Here is a 24,170-nt window from a genome sequence, read left to right as displayed (position 1 = left end):
TATTTGCCATCCAAAGAGGTTAAAATAAGTTTAAACTGAACTGGACTGCAAAACAAATGAAATAGTTGGGTGTAACTGTGACTAAACAATTGAGTGACCTTTTTAAAACAAATTATGATGGACTGACCACTCAGATTAAACACGATCTAAACCGATGGTCAACTCTTACACTAGACTTTAGTGCAAGAATCACAACAATAAAAATGAGTAGATTTCTATGGAACTGTAAAAGGCCTAGAATAAAATACACAACATTACAACTATCTAGGAAGCAAGGTGGTGTGGGACTCCCTAATCTAAAAGATTATTACCATGCGGCCCAAACCAGGCCAGCGATAAAGTGGTGTGATCAGAACTTTAATGCTAAATGGAAAGATATTGAAATAAGAGTACAGGATGTCCCAGTCCAGACTTTTCTTGGAAATGAGCAACTTAAGAAAACTTTACAGCATTTCCTTGATCCTATAACATCCCACACTCTAGAGATATGGTCACGTCTTATGGCGTGCTTGATTGCGTAATCAAATCATACAGGTGCCTCCAATTCAAGGAAATTTCTGTACTATATAAAAACCTAAGAGAGAACATGGCAACATCAACTGAATACATAAAAAAGAAATGGAAGCAGGAAATAAAAACTGATATCTCAACTGAGGAATGGTTAGACATGTGTGAAACCCAGAACACAACGACTAACTCAAGATGCTGGAGAGAATTTGGATGGAAACATCTTACTCGATTCTTTATTACACCAAAAATCAAAAGTAAGCAGACTCAAGACAGTTTGCCATGCTGGAGAAGATGTGGTAACATGGAAGCACATCATACGCACGTGTTTTGGGAGTGCCTGAAACTGCATCATTTTTGGAAGAACGTGACTCTTGTAATAGGCAATATCTTGGGCTATCAATTACCACACAATTTTAAAACTGTATATCTTGGGAATATTAGAGAGTATGTTATGTATGATGACTTGTATTTGACATATATCCTATTGATAGCTGCAAAGAAAGCTATAACAAGAAACTGGTACAAACTGGATCCACCTTCTTCAAAAGACTGGTTAAATGTTGTTATATGGCACCAAGGAAAATTAATGAACGAACAAAACATTTAAGGTCTATAACTTTGTATATCCATATATGCATGCATGTATCAAAGTATGTATATAAGCTGGAGTATGTATGCTGGGAGTAAAGGCAGGTATGCATATGGTAGTTGATTAGAATTGGCACCCACACCTTTTGTTCGCTTTAGTTCTGTTTGTTTTGACTGTGTGCTTGTTTGGTTATTTCCCCTGAAATGTAAAACTGTGACAAAACTGTTAATAAAAACTACAGTGTCAAAAAACCCCCCAAAAAAACATGGTATTATATGGATTTATAAAAAATTAAATGGAATGCAATGATTTTTAATGTAATCAGTTTAAGTCATATGTTCATTTTACATAGGTGTTTTATGTTAATGCAAAGTAATGATATTTAAAATATACTATATATTATGCACTAAGCTCCCAGTTTCCTTTTCCCAGTGTCAAAATAATATGATCATTCATGATAATGTACTAGACTGCATTATGTTTAAAAGGGTTTAATATTCTCCTGATTGACGTTCACTACACACCTTCTCATTTATTTTCATGACTATTTACATTGTAGATTCTCACTGAAGGGATCAAAACTAAACTGAATGAACACATATGCAATTATGTAGTAAACAAACAGTTCAAAACAAGTTTTATATGTTAGATTCAAAATAGCCACCCTTTGCTTTGATTACCGCTTTGCACACTCCTTTTCTCCATTCCCTCACGAGGTCGTCACCTGAAATGGCCTTCCAACAGTCTTGAATGAGTTACAGAGATGCTGAGTGCTTGTTGGCCCTTTTGCCTTCATTCTGCAGTCCATCTCATCTCAAACCATCTCGACTGGGTTTAGGTCAGGTGACTGGAGGCCAGGCCGTCTGGTGCAGCACTCCATCACTCTCCTTCTTCTCCAAATGGCCCTTACACATCCTGGATGTGTGTTTGGGGTCATTGTCCTGTTGAAGAATAAATGATGGTCCAACTAAACGCAAACCAGAAGGGTTGGCATGTCACTGCAGTATGCTGTGGTAACCATGCAGGTTCAGTGTGTCTTCAATTTTGAATAATTCCCCAACAGTGTGACCAGCAAAGCACCCCCACACCATCACATCACCTCCTCCATGCTTCACAGGGCGAACCATGCATGTAGAGACCAACTGTTCAAAAAGCACAGATTTCCACTGGTCTAATGTCAATTCCTGGTGTTTCTTGGCCCAAACAAATCTCTTCTGCTTGTTGCTTTTCCTTAGTGGCTGTTTCTTAGCAGCTATTTGACCACCAAGGCCTGATTTACACAGTCTCCTCTGAACAGTTGATGTAAAGATGTGTCAGCTGCTGGAACTCTGTGTGGCATTTATTTGGGCTCTAATCTGAAGTGCTGTTAAGCGCTTGATAGTTTTTGTGACTGCATTTGGGGACACATTCAGAGTTTTAGCAATTTTTTCAGACTGACTGACCTTCAGTTCTTAAAGTAATGATAGACTGTCATTTCTCTTTACTTAGCTGATTGGTTCTTACCACAATATGAATTCTAACAGTTGTCAAATAGGGCTGTCAACCTCTGAAAAACACAACTGATGGTCCCAACATCATTAAGAAGGCCAGAAATTCCACAAATGAACCCACACAAAACACACCTGTTATGATCAATTACTGATGTGCTTTTGATTACCCTCTGAGTTTCTATGGAAGCAATAAGGAGGAACTTAGTACTCCACAGGACTGCGCAAAGCCCTGTGATGATAAGATCTGTAATTGACCCTGAACTAATACTAATACTGCATTAATGCTAATACTATCAATCTTCATTCAAGCAACATATATATTCAGATTAACCACCAAAAACTCTTGAACTTTCCCTGACTTTGACATTAAATATATTTTTATTAAAAATATACTAGTTAGATAGTAAGTATAAATATACCAGCTGTCACCTGAAATGCACTGAGATCTTTTAAATTTAAACCTTGAGATTTGACAATAGGACCAAAGCATTTCATGACTTTTATCATTCCAAAAGAGCACTTGGCTCTCACACTGCAGGCTTATTTAAGGTTTCCAGAGTATTTTAAGTAGAATGGGAGGCAGAGCCTTCAGCTTTCAGGCCCCTCTTCTCTGGAACCAGCTCCCAGTTTGGATTCAGGAGACCGACCACCTCTCTACTTTTAAGATTAGGCTTAAAACTTTCATTTTTGATAAAGCATTGAATTAGGGCTGGTCTGTCCACAGTCTGGTATCGCTTAAACTTTCTTCCTGCCTATTGTAGGGTCTTTACTTTACAATATAAACCACATTGAAGCGAATTCTGTCGTGATTTGACACCATGTAGATAAAAACTGAATTGAATGAATGGTCCTACAATACTGTCCTTTTTGTCCAAGACATAAGGGGACAACTGACCCTTATAATATAGTGAAGGAAATGTCATCTCTCACTATGATCGACCAACAAAACATCCTCCATAAGTAACCCAAGTTAAACCCATTGAATTTATTAGTTATGAAAGAAATATTGGAAATATTTTAATACACAATAATTTAGAAAACAACACAACTCTCCTCTCTGCTAAAAGAAAAACAAAATCCAACACACACTGACACTCTTGTGACCTTTTTCACATTCAGCAGATTAATGAAGACATCACAGTAACTCCAGATTTATGACGAGCAGCCTTTTCAGTACTCAGGTTTTTGGATCCTTTGTACTGCAGTATGAGTTGGAAAACAATTATGCACTTCTGTGTGCAACTTCTTCAGTGAGATATGAAAATGAGCCATAGTTCAGAAAACATGGTGAGAATCAAACCGGTTTTATCACGTAAAATACTTTTGTGGTAGCTGGATGTTAGCTGTTGTTTGTAGATGTTGATTTAGGCTTTAGTGTCAGATTTGGCTCACTGATAGAATCTGTAATCTGCCTTTTTTTGTAAATAAAGAATTGCAACTTTATGTTTGGTTGTTTGGTTTTATGTCTTGGAGCTGAGTTGCTCTAATGCAGCCAATATTTCATAGACAGAGTAGTGAGGATAACAGGTTGTTGTGACTTAAAAACTAAAGTCTTATTGTGTGCTCCCACCTGTAATGCACCACGGCCCTGAGTCTCAGGATATAAACAGATAGCAGTGAGTAGCACTCGGTCAGTTCTCTTTCTCTCCCTGCTCTATCTCTGTGCACAGGCCCGCTCTACATCAGCGATGGTCTTTGGTGCGTCAGAGGACAGAATCAGAGGTCCTCCCTTCTCTCTGATAACCACGTCATCCTCAATCCTGACACCCAGACCTCGAAAGTGCTTCGGCGCTTGGTCGTTGTCTTCACAGATGTATAGCCCTGCAGCAAGACACAATGTGAGCCGTAACGGTAACGGGACAGAACATTTACATGCAGGTGCAACCGTGTGGATTTCAAACCTGGCTCTATGGTGATGGCCATTCCTGGCTGAAGAGGTTGCGAGCGAGATAGTTCAGGAGTGTCGTGGACATCCATGCCCAGGTAATGGCCAACGTGGTGGGGGCAGTACTGCCTTGCAGCCTGGAATTTAAATAAATAAATAGTTAAAAAGGCTGCAGCAGTCAGACGAGTGGTTCTACTAAAGTCAAACCTCACATAAACCTTAACAAAGCACAACCACATTAAAAAGCACTTAAAACACCAAAATAAAAGATGAATGGAAGTCCAGCATGGACCTGAGAGGAATCCTCTGGATTAGGTCATCTGGTCTGCACACAAAAAAACAAAACAAAAAAAAACAACAAAAAAAACCTTTTTGAAATGTTGAATTGAAGCTCCAGCTTTAGTAACTACCGACACAAGATATCACCTGTAATACTGAAAGGGAAATCTGACTTCATAAGAATATAACGCCAGCATTCCTTCTGAAGCCTAAATTATACTCTGTTGCAGATACGGACAGCCGAAGACCCGACAACAGAGTAGTTATTCCTGTTATACTTCTTTGACGACCACTTGAAGTCCACTGCATGTGTAAAAATTCTGAGGAAAAGTACGATTTGTCCGGACTCCTCTAGGGACCATGACACTGTGCAGATGAGCCTCATTAAATATGAAGTGCACAACCAATCTGGGCACCCACCGTTTTTCCAATTATTACCTTTAGCGCCTCAGCATCGCTGGTACTGGCCCCGAGGATGCCAAGCCGCTTAAGCTGTCGTCCCAGCAGAGCCAGCATGGTGCTGTAGATGTGATCCAGACTGACGCCTGGAGAGCAAAGAGATAAACAGGAACGCTGGACCTCCAGGACGGATTCGTAGAGCTCAATCTGTGCAGGACTGAATCTAGTATTGAACACAAAAAAACCCCAAAACGTTTATTTCTGTGACTGGAACTGATCAACCTTCAAAAACAGACTACAGTTTCTTTAATTTAAGGGACCTAAATTCTAGAAATCAGATAAAATGAAGTTTAAAGTTGAATACCACGATCACCAAACCAGGATTGGAGGTGATGTGAACCACCTTTATTAACACATGCACTCTGGAAACAAATACTTGGAACAAATAGATGACTAAATAAACCTGGATGTAAAATGAAGTTTGACAAATTTACACTGTACACTGACTCATGGGCTGCGATGCACAAATGGGAACTTCACTCTATCGTTAGCGAAGTCATGATAACAGATGGAAAAGAACTTCTGCCACAACTCAAGGCGTAAAGGATTGAAACCTACAATCAGCGATTGTAGTTTTGTAGTTTAGTTTCTCTCATTTCCAAAAGCTAGATCACCCCTTTTTTTATTTTTTAAACAAATGTCTGGTTCTATTAAGGGTTGCCACACTAGATCATCTGTTGCTATGCAAGCCAATACGCACTGTGGTAGGTAATTTTTCAGATCCCCATATTGAAAAAGCTTTTGTGTCCTTCCTGAGGGCATAAACTCTCCATATTTATGAGCTCATTAAACAAACTATCACTTCTGTAAACAGTTGGCACCAAATATTTTAAGGGTAATCAGCTTACTTACTTTCCATTTATTGGCCACGTTCGAGTGATATCGCTGACATAACCAAAGTATTCGCAACCACCATCCAGCAACACCATCTCACCATCCTGATGGAGACAAAGAGGAGGGAGCAAAACGTAATGAGTCATATATGCTACTTAAATACATGTAAAGTAATTATTCTCAGGAATATCTGTGTCCTCTGACGTGTTCATGGAGTAATTACCTTGATTATTTGGTTGTTATTTATGTAGTGCAGAGTATTAGCTCGATTTCCTCCAGCAATCACAGGAGGGTACGCAAGAAAGTTAGCACCATGGATCCGATTCTCAAAATCAAACTGGAAAAAAGGTTATGTTAAATACAAAGAATGGAGGGGAGGCTCAAGACTTTTGCACAGTACAGTACGTAACAAATAAAGTAGACACTGTAAGACTTAAACAGCATTTTCAGTTTAAGGTACAACTCTCTGGAGTTCCATACCTGCTCTTTTAAAGCAGATTCGTGAAATTAGGAGGGAAATTTGGAAAATTTCAAAGCTGCTTCTCCAACTGTAAAAATCAATAAACTAACACTTACTGTTCTAATAATTACATCATGAGCCTAATCAATGAAAGACACAAAGATAATGACTGCTCGCACACGTAAAGGCAGTGAAGACAAAGGTCATCACAGAAGTCACCTTAGCAAACAGGACAGCTTCATCCACATCTCCTTGAGACAGAGCCATTGTCCTCCTAAAAGCCTGAAAGATAACAATATGAGCTGCTGCAAGTACACTTCATAAATCTAACATTCACTTGGAGTCTTCAAGAGCTTCACAAGAACCAATTTAAACGTCAACCTGTGCCGTGATTCGACCCGCTTCTTGCATGAGAGCCACTTCGGCTGAGCTTTTGAGGGCCCTGAGAGAGTGTATGAGAGGTCTGAGAGTGCGTGGTGTCGGCCCCGCCTCCAGAACGGGACACACGTGAGCCTGGTGGAGCTGAGGGTGAGCCGGCTGAGAAGTGTCGTACCACAGCATAGTGCCTGGAAGAGGATCAGAGAAGACAGAAATGCTAAGAGTGAATTTGAAGTGATAAAAGAGCTAAATAGAAAAAAAAAAGAAAAACATTTTAATACCTAAATGAAAAGTTTTGGCACTGAAATAGGAAAGCATTTATCCAACAACTGCATTTTTATTTACCACACACGTCCCATCTTTCTTTACTACCGTCCTGTCAAAAAGAACGTCTTCACATCAGTCAATAAAATTATATTATATACTCATCCCAGATTTTGAGTAGATGCACCTATGGTATCAATTTGTAAATCCTACTTTGCCTCACTCTTAAGTTATCACATCCACCCGGCTGTTCAATGGGCTGATGACAATACCCCATTAGCATTTTACAGTTGAAGGACAAAAGAATCCATGCAGATCCGCAGGTGCAGAGCCAAAAAAATGTGAACACAGAACAATAATCAACAGGTCACACATTGCACAACTCTAGAATCCTTATTTATTGCTTCTAGTGAAGTTTTGAGTACACCTGCTCTTCGTTTATGAAGATGAAGAGCAACCCACCTCAGCAGCAATAACCTCAATTATCAGTTTCTTACATAATTGTGGAGAAACGTTGCTTCACCTCATTGAGGTTTGTGGGCATTCATTTATGCACAGCTCTCTTAAACTTCCACCAAAGCATTTTAGTTGTGCTGAGGTCTGGACTTGAGGCGAGTCTAGGCCTGTCAGGTGAGGTCTGACTGACACCTTGATTTTTCTCTTTCACCCATTTGCTGTTAGGGATCATAGTCCTAATGCATGGCTTAATTTGTGCCAAGCTTCAGCTGCTGCACAGAGGGCCTCCTGTCTGCGTGGAGAATACTTTGGTATGAAGAGGAGTTCATTGTCAACTCAATGACTTCAAGGTGCCCGAGTCCTGTGGCTGGAAAATGAGCCCATTCACCGTGCTGACAGTTGATACGAAGTGCTTGTGCTGATATGCTGTGGTTGGTTTTCCCCTGTGCTGTGTATTATGGCCATAATGCCAAACGTGTGGCATCATTATAAACCTAATTCCCCCCAAACTGTACAATCAAGAAACTTGTGGGTCTTTTGCAGATTTTCTGACCTTGAGGTTAATTTGATAGGGCCACCACTCCTGGGCAGAAGTTTTGCTTCCAAAACACTCCATCCATCCATATATATTCCTGTGATAATAAGGTTTGTGAAAGACCCTGAAGCAGTGTCACTTTGCTTCTTTATTCAAGCAACATGCATAATTCAGACTGACCACCCAAAACGAAAGATATGGCAGTTAGTGATCTGGTAGGAATGAACCATAACACTTTTTTTTTTCTCTCTGCAGGATTGCAAAGAGTAACCCCCCCCCCACCACTCCCATGCACCCACCTTTCAGGCTCTTGAGTACAACACCCAGTTCTTCTATGCTATGAACTCTCTCTATGCCAGTCAAAGCAGCTGCTCCGTCCTTCCCAGACCGCGGTCCGTCCCACAGTTCTCTCCCCGGGTCTCTGCGAGGGACGAACAAAATAGCCTGGTCTGGTTGACCCTTCCCGTGAAGAACCAAGGCACTGTCAGGTTCGAGAAAACCACTGAGGTAGAGGAAATCCTGAGGAACATGTGTTTTGAGATGAATTAGTAAAAACTTACTCAGGAATTTCACCCAGGAAAAGGAAGAAGAGCAAAATCCAATTTTTTCTCCTTTCTGAAGAATTCTGAACTGAATGCAACTTGAAAGCAAGTGCTCACCTGGTTCTGATGGAAGGGATAAGGGATGTCATTGGTCATGTATCTAGTTGGGTGAGACAAAATGATGGCCACATGGGTGCTGGAGGAAGCAGAAGGTCCGAGTCTTTCGGCCTGAGCCTCGATAAGCGAGGCCAGTCGGTGTCTGCGGAGCTCATATTCCGTCTGGCTCAAACCTGGGGTTACCTCACCTGAGGAGAAGCATGCTTTCCTTAAAGAAATAAATTAAGAAATGACATTTTACAAGATCAGCTGTCCACTGTAAACAATACTCACCATGTTTGATGAGGTGCGGATGAGTGAAAGGACTGGGCTGGCCAAGGTAACGAGGTGGAACCGTCTTTGGCTTCAACCCGCCAGGTTTCACAGAAATGTTTCTGCACAGGCACCAAATACATCCTGCAGACAGAAACACACACAGACTGTAAACAGGTGCTTTGGTCAGTTCAGTTTGACTAAAGCAAAGTTATATCAGTTCTGTCCGCTGGGCGATGCTGGAGTATTGAATATAGTAGTTTTTTCTCATGCATCTTTTTAAACAATTTTAGAGTTCGGTACTAAACGTTAGTAAAAGTTAAAAAAAAAAAAAAAGACCCAACCCCATTTATAGCAATTTTCAGGCCACTACAAAGCATCCCGATGATTATTTACTGGGTAGAAGTCTGGCTGTCTTTACGGTTTCATGCAACATATCAGTGGGACGAGTGGGTGTCTTCAAAATGAGATAGAGAGAGAGATCAGTTGCATTAACAATCTATTATCTCCCACCTACTTACCTTTTGCTCATGTTACTAGGTAACAACAGGATGTCATGGGACAACTGACTATTAAAATTGGGGAGTGATCTAAGCCCTGTGACATTAACAGATTTTTTTAAAGTGTAAAACTAGCGCAAATGTAATATTATACATATGTATTCAGTTACGGTGTGTCTGATTTCAGCCAATATGTAAAACTTTATCCATACAAAACCATTAAAAAAAAAAGGGGGGGGGGGGGGGGCTCATTTAGCAATCACCTAGAGGTGGGGGGGAGTGACAACGATCAGCTCCAGGCTTCGCAAACCAATAAGTTGCGTCACAGCAGCTTTATCAGCATAGAACAGCGTCTCGCATCAGAAAGTATTTCAGTGTACCGACGGGTAAATCGCTGCCCACTGGTGGTGAAGGTTTGAAGTTACATTTTTTTAAAAGAGCGATTACAAAACATACCTTTTATATAAACAAGTAAAAAGCACAGCGGCGCTGGACAACGTTAAATTATTATGACTTTATTAGATATTTATTATCTGAGCATCAACATATGCTGTATTTTACAGGTTGAAGCAATGGTGAAGTTAGAGTAGCCCATCAGTACAGTGCTGTGAAAAAGCATTTCCCTGATTTCTTCGTTTTCTGCATAGTCGGTACACATCATCATCAAGCTCATCAACAAACACATTTGTTTTTTTAATTAGAAAAATATAACCTGAGTAAATACAAAATTCAGTTTTAAGTGAATATTTTATTTAATAAGGAGAAAAAAACCCCTACCTGACCCAATGTGAAAAAGTATTTTGCTAAATCATGAACTGTGATTAATTAACCACATTTTTGGAAAGCGGAGTGCAATTTCAATTTAACTTTTTTTTTTTTTTAAATTAAACCTTCATTTAAGGACCACATTTCGTATTTTCTCAGGTCATCTTTGCACATTCATTAGCTAAACCACATAAATGGGACACATAATCAATAAATAAATCAGGAAGAAGAAAAAAAAAAAATCATGGCATTGTAACTACATGCCAGTTCAGTTCAGTGGATCTAAGCTCCAGTACTGTGCAAAAGTTTTGAGCCAAATGAAGACGCACAGGGGTGGCTGTGTCCATAAGAACCTTTTGTTGATCCACCTACTGTTCACTGAAGGGTCATTAGAAATGGTCTCAGTGGAAGGTTGAGAGATGCCAAATTACACAAGAACTTGACCAAAAATCAGTGACAACAGGTCTGATGGAGTGTTGAATCCAAATGTGACATTTCTGGTTCAAACTGTCATCAGTACGTACAGGGGAAGTCAAGAGAGAGGTGCAACAGTGAGTGTCTACAGCAATCTGTAAAACAGGGTGGAGGCTCTATCATGGTTTGGAGTTGCATTTAAGCCAGTGGTGTTGGGGATCTTGTCAAAATTGATGGAATTATGAATGCAGAAAAGTACCATCAGACTTTGATCTACCATGCAATCTGCCTTTTAAGTCTGACGTCATTCGCCGTTTCAGGGTCCAAACTCCTCTTCAACTCAAACAAACACTGCGGCATCACTGGGAGCTAAAAAGTGCCAAAATTCTTTAGTTTGTAATGAAGTAAAAAGTGTGGCTGCTCTACCAGATGCAACAATCAAGTTTAAGATTCAGGCATCCATGAAAAACAGGATTTATGAAGTTAGAGGTTAGTGGGGAGTAAGTTCGCTAGTTTCTATCCAAAGATGATACACCATATTCTGACTGAGTTATCCTGAAAAATGAAAAGTACAGCGCAGCAATCACTTTGGACATGCATGAAGACAGAAAACTAAACAGCAGCAATGTTTGTAAGGTTACTGAAGTTGGGCTAGCTGACAGAGCTATGGTTGATATGGAAAATAAAAACACATTAGGACAGTGAAGTTGGAGGATGAACGCAAACTTTTTTGCTCTCAATGAAAGTTAATGTGAGAGACCCCAATGGGCAAAGACAAATGCAATCGTACAACAGGAAAAAGACACTGAAAATGGACCAAACTTCAGTCAGCAGAACGCCTGTGATGATCCATCCCCAGCACGTGGTTAGTCACTGATATCCTGCTGCATAGTTTGGATTACTTGCTATGAACAACAGCTTCATGCACCCATTCAAATCTTCGTTAGCCTCAGAGTGATACTTTTCTGACACATTAAAATATTTGGCGGCTCCCAAACAATAAGCTGGTTTAAATCAACTGAGCTTTACAACGTGCTGCAGACAAATGGCGGTAATAAAAACCCAGAGAGGTGATCAGCCAGTGATCACTGACTATTTTAAGGGCTTGTTCAGATTAAACTGAACACAATACAAACACTTTTAAAAGACACCAGCCTTAATGGAAACAGGGTTTATACGTCATCACTTAACAACCGGATACTATCTGGAAAGTGTCTGATTGATTTTTCAGGATGATAATGATCCCAAACACACTACCAATGCAGTAAAAGCATACCTAGAAAAACACACATTGGCCTCCCCAGAGCACAGACCTCAACATTATTGGAGCAGTGTGGGATCATGTTGAAAGAGAACAGAACAAAACCAACATCCAGAGAAGAGCTTTAAATGTCCTTCAAGAATCCTGGAGAACTATTCCTGAAGATTACTTAAAGAAATGAAAAGAAAGCTGCCTAAAAGACATTAGACTGTGTTGAAGAATAAAGGCGGTCGTACCAAATATTGACTTTCAAGCTGGTTAGAATTATTCAAGCTCTGTTATTGCCTTATATACTGTCTCTAGACGGGTTTTTTTTCCTATTTCCCACCCAACATGTACATAAGAGAGGCATGGTTCAGGACTTTTGCACAGTAATGTCATTGTAGTGATTGTAAAGTTACTGTCTCTAACCTCCACTCCAGGTCCGTGGCATCAGCTTGACAGCGGTCCTCACCAAGGCGCTCGCTGAGAGCAACATTGTTGCTGCAACTTGAGGACACCGATCAGTCACAGCATGTCGCTCCCCTGCGGAACAAAGTGTGACAGTCAGCGAACTACCGAGCACTCATATTCACAGAGACACTCTGAAGTAACTTATTATCACTTACCGAGGTTAACAGTCTCTCCTCCAGCAGTTATATGTACCCTGAATGACAGCTACACCTAGCTAGCTCGCTATTCTCACGTCTGCTAGCCACGCTCGTTTGTAGTTCATGAGAATTGCTTCCCTGAGTTTGGTTTCCCAGGTAGAGAAGCGGAACCCTCTCCCTTTCCTACTTGTTGAACCGACTACAAGCAGCTTTTATTTTAGTCATTTGTACACTCAATAAAATGGAGGCTATCGAGTGCCAAAAATAATCAAATAACTAGTTAAACAATTAATTAAATGTAATTAATTAAAATTGTTAACAAATAAATTATTAAATGTTTTAAATGGCATTATTCATATTTCAATTAATTATGTATAGATTTATTTAATGTATTATTTCATATTTTAATTAATTATCAGATTTTATTATTTACTGAATGATGTATTTATTTGATTCATTGAGGCACTGTATGTCCTCCATAAAATACACCATCAGCTTGTAAAAACAAGTCACAAACATTGCTCTCTCATAAAAAAAATAAACTACTAAACTAGAAACCAGCACAACACTGTCACTCTATTATTTAGTATGATTTTAACTTACAACAAGAAAAAAAAAAGTAGAATATTACAGGAGCTTCTTTCTAGCATTTCTACTACATGGTAGAAACAACAAATACGTGTATATTTATTAGCGATTTACACTATGAAATTCAGCGTATATGATTAGAAAATGAAAGTGCCTAAACCGTCAGGCGCGTTGCTGCCTGGGAGGCTAGACTCCGGGAAAACTGGCCCACTCAATGATGAGGTAACATGCTGCCTGTGCATTTTAACCCTGAGCGTGACATTTCAGGGAATAACGAGACAAGGTTCAAGGTGGGATGGGTTTGTATGTTTTTATTGCCTATTATTGCACTAACTTTTCGTATTTATGTTCCTCTTCTTGTATACAGCGCTTTGTGACTGTTTGCCTGTTAAAGTGCTTATTAATTAATTTATTATTATTATCACGATGCTGATACAGCCATGACTAGTAAAAAAAAATCTAAATGCACTGTTATATTAAAATGATCCAGTACAACTACAGGAAATGCTGTTCACTATGTCAGTAGAAAGAATATTAAATATTTATATATATATTTATATTAAATATTATTTTTTAATATTTCTATTTACAGATATTTATATAAGAAGAAAATAATGTTAACATTTTTACTACTTGGGTTCATTAACCCCTCTAATGAAATAATCTCGTACTTCTAGGGTTTACAAAGTTTGGGGGCGCAGAGTTGATTCGCACGCGCTGTGAAGCGGAACCGTTTCTGTCAGGCCATGCTCAGGGCACACACCACCCTCACCCCCTTGGTCTGTCCGATAACACGCCTGAATGAAAACCCAGGAGCGACGCCACTGTCGGTGAAGGTGTATTATAGTACTAACATCGACTGCAGGCTTCTTCTGTGTGTTTTTTCCTTAACTGTCAGTTAGGCATATCTTCGGCAGGGTGAGTTTGCTTTTATTCCTGAAAATAATGTTTGCATCTACGAACTATTTTCATTAATCATGGCCCGCGGTGCAGCAAGCTAACGACGTTATTATGCGTCAAACGGTCGCCGCGTCACAGATGAATTCACATTTCTAGAAACTTCTGACCTACGACCCCTGAAACAGTCAATACTCATAGGCGTTGCGTGGTTGGTTCATTTATAAAGCTTCAGTAGCGCTTGGTGCTGGTTTTATATTGAACTGTGGAGCTGGTTACTGCGCACGCTCATTCAATCCTTGTGCGTTAGCATACCTAGCTTACGGATGCTGTCACTTGTTTACGTGCAGCTAAACACAACTCCGGACTTTGCTAAGCTGTTGATTGTTTTTCCTCTCTGGTTTCCCCCTGCACCTAGAGCTCCGTCTGGTGGACGTGAAACTGCAGCATGGACCCACGGAAAGTGGCCGAGCTGAAAGGCTTCGTGCAGTTGTGCGAGGCTAATCCCGGGATCCTGCATCTTCCAGAGATGGGCTTCTTCCGGACGTGGCTGCTAAAGTTAGTACACTGGGAACTTACCTGTTGCTAAAAACAGTGGGAAGCCATTGTCTAATGCTGGTCTTCCTGGTTTAAGGAATCACAGATGATTTTTTTTTCCATAATGCCAAAACAAGTGCTTAGGTGAGATCTGAAACAGACTGTAGAGTTGACCACATGCCCTGTTCCGCCCACCTAACGGTAAAGAACACGGCCCCCCCACCGTAGGGTGCACAAAGCAAAGCCTCACAACACAACTAATTGTTAAATTAAAACCCCAGAGGTTGTTTTGCTTCCGTTGATGTTAATACCTCAACTCTGCAATGCAGAAAACTGTTTTGTTTTTTCATCTGAACAGCTCGGACTGTGGTACTATTATTTGTATATATTTTTAAGGTGCAGTCACTTATTTTTTTTGAGTTTGTTTAATATAAAAAGATATTGTGCTTAAGAATATGCATCGATTAGTGTGTAATTACATTTCCAACAAATTGAGGTTCTCATAAACTAATTAGTTCTCTTAAAAAAATACAGAGGAGCAGGTGTCACTTTATGGAAGCCGCCATGTTACCCTGCAAACTTGAATACAGTGACTGACATGTACATCACTGTATGTGGGTAGAGACCAGCAGCATACGTCAGAGGCCGCAGAGAAATCGTAAGCGTTCGCGTACGGTGGAGGTGAGATTTAATTTGTGTCTGCGCCTTCCCACTCAAGATATGAAAAGTTACACCTAGGTTTTATCGGTCCCCTTCACCAAAGAAGTGAAAAACGCACGATGGCATCTTAATAAAACATCATCCTCTTGCTCCTCACCTCAAGCCTCATCTCCTAAATTGAACTCAGAGAGGTCTAACACACAGAAACGTGCATAAACGTGCTTATTTATTCTTGATATTGTCACAGTTGGGTATTGTCAGCCGATTAGACACGCGACCCTCCTGAGCAGACAATGAGCAGGCTAAACAACAAAAGTTGGTTATAAGCTAACATTATGCCAGGTAATTTTAGTCTCTTGTGTCCTAAAAATCGCTGTTCCATGTGATAAACAAACCTCAGTGACACTGTTATCTGAAGAAAGCGATTCGTTTCAGACTCTTTCAAAGCTTTCACAGTTTTACAGCTGCCTCCAGTGTAAATAGACCTAGAAACACATTGACAACTGAGGTAAACAGCTGACTGACAGCCTGTACTCAATACAGATGAACTGCAGTCAGTTGTTTGTCCTGCAGAAGTTCGATGGGATTATGCACTTGAATTGGGGGGGTTTAAAAACAAGCTGAAATCAGTTGACTGCAGTCTGCAAAAGACTGACATCTGGTGGTGAGATTTTCAGCACTGTAACTTTAACTAAAGTAGCAGACTTTTGTCTGTGCTGCTGAGAATTTTTAGAAATAAACTGCTTGGAAAAACTGAATTAAAAACCAATTAGCCAAAACATTAAAAACTAGACTACTAGTATTCAGACACCCACCAAAGGACAGATCTGATATATGTGTGTGCTGCTGAGCTCTAACTTAATTTTTTAACACCTAACTACAAATCATTAGTTTTCTGATTGATTTGAATACAGGTTTTGTTTTACTACACTCTTGGGCTCACCAGGAGCCCACTATGATTGTTGGGGGTCTGACACAACTTCCTGTGGGGATAAAAGAATGGTCTTTAAAGGTTTGGGACAGGTTAAATAGGGTTAGGTAGGGTAAGGGGCTAGTGAGTACACCTTCTCAGCATCTGTCCTCACAATTATTATCATAGAGGCATGTGGGCCAAAATCTCAAATCAAAGTTCACGGAATGAATGTTTTAAGGTGCCAATATATCGTCCGCTGTGATCGCTTTGCTCACTCCGTACCGTCATCACACAGATACAGGCTTATACTGGTTGTTAAGCCATGAAAAAGTCGCTGCAGTATTTTCCTAAATGATAGTTGTTAGGGCTCCGACAATATCGCATCACAAGTGCCGATAAGAAAGAGAAGGAGTCAAAACTTGAAGCCAAGACTTTGTTGAGTGTCTTTTTTTAGGGGGGGGGGTTGATTCTTTCTACACACGTTTTCAAACAGTTGCAATATCTCCCTCCGGGCGTCAGTACATGATCGTACACTTGTGTCTTCAAACAACCTGCGACTTCTGCGGGGCAACGAACCAAGTTACAAAACTCAAGAGGTGCAGAACCGGCCAACACGCCACAAAGATTGGGTCTCGCAACACAGGATGTGATCTCAAAATCATCATCAGAAACCAGCGACCCAGGGATCATTAAAGTGGCCTTACTTTGTGCGCTGCTTGTTTTACTCAATTTAAGCTCACTTTTTGCAGTTTTAGATGCTGTGGTTCAGTGAAGTGGTACCAAGGAGAGGGACGTAACTTTAAATCTGATGGTGTATATGATTTGATTACACTAAAATGTTGAGAAATTAACTAAGCAATATGTTCAGGTGAAGTAACCCTGTTGCAATATCTGTTTAGGCTTTTCCTCCAAAACAATGTCTTAAAATTTAATGTTTTGTGTTTATTTTATTGTTCTGTTTTGCAGCATGGGTGCAACAATCCCTCCACCACCCAAGACAAGTGACTCATGCCAGGTGATGCCTAAAATATTATTTAATTGCCTTTTACTTCATGCTAATGTCAGAAATTACACCTCATCGTAACAAAGCGTGCTTTCGGACTTGTAGGGTGGCTGTCCCTGTGGCCCTCCACCCACCGCAGCTTCGCCTCCTGAGCCTGAGCCTGCGCCTGCTGTGCCGTCTGAGAGCGAGGAGAGTGAAATAGGTACTGTATGCCCCACTCAACACTTTGTTTCATGACAGCCTGGAGCTTTGATTTACATGCTGTAAATTTAATAGATTAAATGAAATAATGAACACAATTTACAGAAGATTTTTTTTAATAGAGTACACTTTAACTGCTAGTCCTTTATTTATCAATGAATGTTTTAATTAATTATAAATAAACAGAAAACACTTCTATTTACATCCTATTAAAGCATTTTAACATCATTATTTAGTACTGAAACAGACTCAGAGCTTACCCGCAATCATCTAAATTCCTTATTCTAAATATTTCTAAACCATAACAATGAGGGAGTTAACACAAGAATCAAGTAAGAATACTAAAGAGAAATTACTTGAACAGTTACCATCAGGATACAAACATTAAGTTCACCAAGGAGGATGCCGGGGAAAACACACAGACATAAACATATTAAAAGATATCCAAACTGGGCCTTTATCAAGTCACCAAAAATGCACCGAAAAGAACCTGAAGCATCAACCAGTGAGGAGCACAGTGACTGGGAGAATAACGCTGTCATCCACGGCACTTCAGACCCAGCCACACACTCAGACAAAAACCCTAGCTAAACAACTCAGTGCAGAGAGGAGTGCTTGGTTATAGACATGAGAGCGACCATTCCACAGCCACATGGCACAACACCTCTTCTACAGGATGAGACTGGGCTGTATGTTTGCCTTTAAAGGACAAAGGATGCTCTCCTGAGGATTCTAATGTTCACATTTTGGACAGAGAACAGGAGGCAGTCTACATCCAGTTTTGATTTAACCACCATTCGTGTTTCCACGCTGACAATCCCGTGAGCTTTTAGAGCTGAAGGGGCTTACTGGATGAGACGTGAAACCCAAAAGAAGTCCAATTGGCTTCAACTTGAGCCATTTCAGATCAGGATAGAATTTTTTCCATCCAGGCTGAAAAAGCTAATGCTATCGACAGATGGAGCACAGTGGAGATGTGGCTGGACGCATGTGCAGAAAAATAGCTCACTGATATGTAACAGTTCTGATGTGGTCACATAAAAATTGGTGTAACATCCCAACATAGAATGTTTTTACATTATATCCCTTGTTGGTAGCTGAGATGTGGTGCAGTTTTTGCTAGCTGTTAACCTGTTTTTAAGCTACACCAATAATTTCATTGAGCTTATTTCAGTTAGTGTGGAGCTGAGTAAACGTTCCCCGCCAACAATAATGGTTCAGTCCTGCAGGGATGCTGATGCGAGTAATTGTCTACCCTCCAAGTTATAGAACAAACTGCTCCCGTCTTAATTATTTATGTTATGTTTTTGTGTTTGGTTTCTCAGAAATCGACAGAGAGGGAGTGATCGAGCCAGACATTGATGACCCGCAGGATATGGGCGAGCTTGAAGACATTGAGGTAAAATTATGCACATACATTAAATCAAAATTTAACCCTATCTTAGTTGGAAGCTGAGCCCCTGACTAAGATTCAGAGACAGAGAAATTACTATATTTTAGATTTTAGAGAGACTTGAGGCATAGATATCCATACTCTCCCACAGGTCACAGAGGAAATGATGGACCAGGCCAATGAGAAGAAGATGGAGGCCATTAACGCTCTAGGAGAAGGTGGGTTGATGGTCTGTTTACAATGAACAGTGAATGCAATTCCTGAATGCTTCTCCCTGTACATGGAAGAAGAAATTAAAAGGACTCTATGATCTGTAATGTCTCATTTTAAATATATTTTAGGTGATCTGCAGAAAGCTCTGGATCTTTTCACTGAAGCCATCAAGCTTAACCCCTGCCTTGCCATCCTCTATGCCAAGAGAGCAAGGTGAGAGTCCACTGTGTCCTTCATTTGAAACCACCGCCTCTTCTTCCCTCAGATACCGTCTGTTCTGAATGCCTTTGAGTGTAACTGGTTATTCTCTTCGTTTTAGTGTCTACATCCAGATGCAGAAACCCAACGCAGCCATAAGAGACTGTGACAGAGCCATCAGCATCAATCCAGACTCTGCACAGCCTTACAAGTGGAGGGGGAAAGCTCACAGGTACGAGAGAGCTTCTGCTGCACAGGCAACATAGCCAAACTCTCATTCCAAACTTCCGCAAAAGCATCATTCAGGCCTGAATTACTCCCCTAAATGGGCTGGTCAGTGCTCATGATGTTTGCAGTGATAAGACATGCTTTTATTTTGAAGGCGAATATTGTCCATTTCTGGTTCATGTCACACTTTTTCAGCTTTCACAACCAGTCGGAGAGTAAAATTTTAAAGTTTGCAGACAAGTTGATGTCTTCCATGCAAACTACATGTGACAAGGTTTTTTGGTACAGCACCCTCTTTTACCTAGCAACAGCCAGCAGCCCTCAGCAACCACCAATCACCAAACAGATGGAGGAATGTGCATTTTCCCTCTTGGCCTGTGTGAATGGGGCCTTAAAAATGCTCCAAATAGCACCAACAACAGACAAAAACACTTCAGTGAGTCAGATTAAGGGAGGTGATGTTAAGCAGATCTCTGTCAGCTCTGCTTCACTGTATTCAATTAGTTCAGTTCGGTTTTATTTATTTAAAAAAAAAAACTTGTTGGGGGTGAAGGAAAAGGAAAAAAAGGAGTGCATAGGGAGATGATGACAAATGAAAGTAGAGAAAATGTAATGTTGCCCAGTAGTGGCTTCTTAACTAAAGGATATTTCAGAGGGTGTCTGTCTCTTGAATCCAAACTGGGGCCTCAAAGCTGAAGGCTCTGCCTCCCATTCTACTTCTAGAAACCACAAGTAAGCCTGCAGTGTGAGAGTGAAGTGCTCTATGAGAGTAACAGGATGATTTGATGAGGACTGATTGATCAGGGTTTTATATGTGAGGAAAAAGATTGTAAATTCAATTATGGATTTAGCAGTGAGTCAGAGAAGAGAAGCTAATGTGGGAGAAATTTGATCTCTGTGTCTAGTCTCTGTTGGTGCTACAGGTACAGCATTTTGGATCAACTGAAGGCTTTTTAGGAGCTTTTAGAAATACCTTTAACTCAAGCAGCCATATAAGTCCTAAAGTGATTAAATATGTGAGTTATTAAAGTTCTGAAGAAGGTAACTGGAAATGGAAACCAAATATTGTCAGTAAATTGATGTTTGTCCTGCTGCAGGCTGCTGGGACACTGGGAGGAGGCAGCCAGGGACCTGGCCACAGCCTGTAAACTGGACTATGATGAGGATGCCAGTGCAATGCTGAAGGAGGTCCAGCCAAAGGTAATAGTGAAGTGAACAGAAAGATTAAAAAACGCTTTGCCACAGTTTCATTTTTTTGGTGGGAACAGTAATGCAGGTAGTTCAATATGTAGAAGGTTGCAGTTAAACAGCAAAGTCCTGATCTGTTTACACGATCTTAATGCAGATGAACTCTTTGTAATTTTCAGGCCAACAAAATCATAGAGCACAGACGCAAATATGAGCGCAAGAGAGAAGAGAAGGAGATCAAAGAGAAGCAAGACCGGATAAAGAAAGCCAGAGAGGAGCACGCACGGGCTCAGAGGGTGAGTTGCTGGGAGGAATTCCACAGATTTTCCAGGAGTGAAAAAATCCAAAAACTGTATGACACTGATGAATGTCTCATTCATTGTTTTGCAACAGGAAGAGGAAGCACGACAGGCTGGAGGAGGATTCTTCCCAGGTAGGAGAGCAAAAGCAACTCATTTTACTGCCGAATGCCTTATGATGGAGTCCCATAATTTATACTCCTGTAAACACTGATTGTTTTATTGATCATCCCGTGTCTGCAACGTCCAGGGTGAGAACAATGTGTGAAGCTGTGTGTTCATGTCAGGGTTCTGTTATGCATCCATTTATTAGACACATAAGTGCAAGTATAAGTCTAATCATTGCTTGGCAGGTCCGGGTGGATTCCCAGGCGGATTCCCAGGTGGAGCCGGAGCTGGTCCCGGCATGGCTGGTCTAGGTGAACTCCTGAAAGATCCTGAGCTGCTTAATGCCATGAAGGTGACTAACTCTGTCCTCCACATCACAGCTGTCCCATGGTTAGGGTTGGTTATTTTAACACGTAACACGGTGCTGAGGAGAGTCTTGTAGACAGGACGGCTAATAGAACAATTTTGATGCGCACACTTAGACCAGGGAGCTTCAGGAGTGGGTTGGTTGTTTTTCCACACAGTAACAAATGATTATTTTAGCCTTTAGGGCAGCATGGAGATGAATTTAGTTGTTGTTCTAATTTTTACTCACTGACAAAGCTGTCTGCACAGTGTAGCCAGCACCTCAATAAAGGCAGATACCTAGAAACTGTATTTCTACTTGGTTTAGGAAAAATTCTCATCGTTTTGACATTTAAAAATCATTGATGTCACCTTTAACATTATGTCAGCAGCTATTCTCCACCGTGAACTATGTTAAAAACAAACACCGCTCACGCCTCACAGATGACAGCTTACAGTCCTGCGTAAAGATGAAAGTGACTTCGTACAGCCCCGATTTGCAGATGCTGTGTGCAGAGGTTCAGGAGCAGAAGTCCCATTGTAAACATATCACGGCAGACCTGACGATGTTTGCATGAACATGCTTTTCAGCTTCTCTTTATTGACCACTTTTCACTCACGGTTGCTTTACGCATACAGCCGGCTGTAGCTTTGCAGCTCACAGCCCGACACACACCAACACAACAGCATAGATGGCACAGACGTTAAGGCGGCGAGGCGTGATTGCGTGTGCCGCTCAGGTGTGTCCGCCTCCCCTGCAGTGGCGCTGCAGACCACGCCCCGCCAGACACATTAACCGGGTAAAATACATATTTAGGCAGAATTTTGCAAATATCTATTTTTCTTTTTTAGCAGCATAGTACTTTTTTTCCAGTTATTTTTTTAAAAGTCAGGTCAAGGATCCAAAAGCCCAAATAAGGGTGGCGGCTCACAACAGTGTTTGTTTGCTGAATCATTTTAGTTCAGCTGGGTGTCTTTCCTTTTGTTATATTTCTTTAAGAGTTCAAAATGTGTTAATTACATAAATAAAATGTAATTTTCTCTGTAGCACTTCATGGATTTCATAAGCAACACACCTTAGTTGTTCACACAAAGCATAAAGGTAAAAAACAATATATACAGTGTTATCTTCATTTTAGATGTCAAAAAGTATTTGCTGCTCCCAGTGTTTTCGTTTTCATGGAAACCGGGTTCAAATGGCTCTTTGGGTGTTAAAGGTTGCTGACCCCTGGTCTAGTCAGCCGATCACATGGCAGCAGCCTTTAGGCATGTAGACATGATCCAGATGACAAACTGAAGTTCAGACTGAGCAACATACTGGTGATTTAAGTGGCTTTCAATACAACATTGTTCTTGGTGCCAGACAGGCTGGTGTGTCTGGATTTAAATCAAGTTCTTATGCTGAACAGTACATAAATCGGGGTAGGCAACTCCAGGCCTCAAGTGCCAGTGTCCTGCAGGTTTTAGATGTGTCCTTGATCCAACACAGCTGATTCAAATGGCTAAATTACCTCCTCAACATGTCTTGAAGTTCTCCAGAGGCCTGGTAATGAACTAATCATTTGATTTAGGTGTATTGACCCAGGGTGAGATCTAAAACCTGCAGGACACCGGCAATTGAGGCCTGGAGTTGCCTACTCCTGACATAAATCATTCAGCCACACATGGCTGTTATGCATTGTTGAATCAGTAAGACCACCATATGACCTATGGTTAAAAAAAAAACAAAAAAACATCCAACAGTTTTTGTTAAGCTGATTTGGAAATGCCCTGGGTGAGCAAAGTTGACCCCATTTTTGTCCAATATCCAACTCCAGGACCCTGAGGTGATGGCCGCCTTCCAGGATGTCGCCCAGAACCCGGCCAACATCTCCAAGTATCAGAACAACCCCAAAATCATGGCCCTCGTCACCAAGCTGAGCTCTAAATTTGGAGCTCCTCCACAGCCATAGACAGGACGGGACCGAAATGGGAGAGAAGAACGAGTGGATATGTGGTGAAACAATCTGGAGAGCAAAGCTTTTCAACAATTATTCACTGTGTGTAGTTCAAACAGGGGAGCAGGTGACGGGTTATCTGGCATGGTGTAGAGGAAGATTGGCAATTTCTTTTTTTTTATGTTCTTAATCAACCTGTTAGCACTTAGCAACATGTCAACAAAGCAGCCCGGTGGTTAGGAGTCAGGTCTGATACTTATACACCCCGTCCAGCACATCTCAGCTGGGAATTCACTTAAACCACAGGTTGACGTTTTCTAACCTGCGTCATGAACAGCCAAACCGGGAGCCTCCTGCATTAAGACGCTAGCTTAGAAACATTTCTACCGCTGTTTAATACTCACTATGATTTAGCTACTGGTTTCTTTCTTTCTGTGGACGGAGCTGAACTCTCACACCACTGTGGGCCCTTCTTGTTATCAGACGTATTATTATAAAAAGTATTGAACATGTTTGACCCTGTTGGAAAAATTCACAAAAATAAAAGCTCTGTTCCTGCAAATCAGGTTTGATCTGCATTTCTAGTTCTGTTTCCCGTTAAATGTCATGTGTAAAAGAGTTCACTCATTTTTATTTTGACTTCAGTTTTCCTGTGATAATTAAACTGGAAAGAATGATCAGAAAACTCGACTCATCTTTAAACCTGTCATAATCATTGCCTCAATCTGTTTACAAACACATCAGCTGGTTCCAAATGTGGGTCTTTAAAGGTACTTTGATAAATCCGGCCTGGTGGGAGAGTGGGCCACCAGCTACTTAATCCATCCACAACATCTGTCTTTCAGCCAGAGGATTACCACTCTAACACGCAGCCGGCTGGGC

The 24,170-nt window shown here is 40.8% G+C and overlaps 2 protein-coding genes across 4 annotated transcripts; one reads left to right on the top strand and one right to left on the bottom strand.

The window, feature by feature from the left end:
* Window positions 1-3,554: 3,554 nt before the first annotated feature.
* Window positions 3,555-12,738, bottom strand: xpnpep3 (X-prolyl aminopeptidase 3, mitochondrial). Its single transcript, XM_026165621.2, has 12 exons — window positions 12,599-12,738; window positions 12,402-12,515; window positions 9,072-9,194; window positions 8,799-8,986; window positions 8,439-8,658; window positions 6,888-7,072; window positions 6,726-6,788; window positions 6,270-6,383; window positions 6,065-6,150; window positions 5,192-5,375; window positions 4,491-4,611; window positions 3,555-4,410 (listed from the first exon to the last, which is right to left on the bottom strand). Exons 2-12 carry the CDS (start codon window positions 12,466-12,468, stop codon window positions 4,244-4,246), a joined length of 1,518 nt encoding a protein of 505 aa, XP_026021406.2. The 5' UTR covers window positions 12,469-12,515; window positions 12,599-12,738; the 3' UTR covers window positions 3,555-4,243.
* Window positions 12,739-13,932: 1,194 nt separating this feature from the next.
* Window positions 13,933-23,973, top strand: st13 (ST13 Hsp70 interacting protein). Of its 3 annotated transcripts, none has more exons than XM_026165631.2 (13): window positions 13,933-14,086; window positions 14,484-14,623; window positions 17,142-17,190; window positions 17,284-17,380; window positions 18,705-18,778; window positions 18,924-18,990; window positions 19,114-19,198; window positions 19,305-19,415; window positions 20,509-20,611; window positions 20,779-20,895; window positions 20,993-21,032; window positions 21,252-21,358; window positions 23,169-23,973. In XM_026165631.2, exons 2-13 carry the CDS (start codon window positions 14,514-14,516, stop codon window positions 23,301-23,303), a joined length of 1,095 nt encoding a protein of 364 aa, XP_026021416.2. In that variant the 5' UTR covers window positions 13,933-14,086; window positions 14,484-14,513; the 3' UTR covers window positions 23,304-23,973. The 3 variants fall into 3 exon arrangements, with proteins under 3 accessions (XP_026021416.2, XP_026021417.2, XP_026021418.2); XM_026165632.2 differs by lacking the exon at window positions 13,933-14,086 and adding an exon at window positions 14,163-14,366; XM_026165633.2 differs by lacking the exon at window positions 13,933-14,086 and adding an exon at window positions 14,176-14,276.
* The last annotated feature ends 197 nt before the right edge of the window (window positions 23,974-24,170 follow it).

Source organism: Astatotilapia calliptera, chromosome 4, assembly GCF_964374335.1.
Source record: "Astatotilapia calliptera chromosome 4, fAstCal68.1, whole genome shotgun sequence".
Classification (NCBI taxonomy): domain Eukaryota; kingdom Metazoa; phylum Chordata; class Actinopteri; order Cichliformes; family Cichlidae; genus Astatotilapia; species Astatotilapia calliptera.
This window is presented reverse-complemented; position numbering and strand designations above follow the sequence as displayed.

Excerpts from the sequence above, each read along its gene's own strand:
- xpnpep3 (XM_026165621.2), bottom strand. The coding sequence starts at position 12,468 with ATGTTGCTCTCAGCGAGCGCCTTGGTGAGGACCGCTGTCAAGCTGATG. Across the intron at positions 4,612-5,191 it reads GCGATGCTGAGGCGCTAAAG|GCTGCAAGGCAGTACTGCCC; the intron begins GTAATAATTGGA and ends TTTAAATTCCAG. Across the intron at positions 4,411-4,490 it reads GGCCATCACCATAGAGCCAG|GGCTATACATCTGTGAAGAC; the intron begins GTTTGAAATCCA and ends GTCTTGCTGCAG.
- st13 (XM_026165631.2), top strand. The coding sequence starts at position 14,514 with ATGGACCCACGGAAAGTGGCCGAGCTGAAAGGCTTCGTGCAGTTGTGC. Across the intron at positions 17,381-18,704 it reads GAGCGAGGAGAGTGAAATAG|AAATCGACAGAGAGGGAGTG; the intron begins GTACTGTATGCC and ends TTGGTTTCTCAG. Across the intron at positions 20,896-20,992 it reads AGCACGCACGGGCTCAGAGG|GAAGAGGAAGCACGACAGGC; the intron begins GTGAGTTGCTGG and ends GTTTTGCAACAG.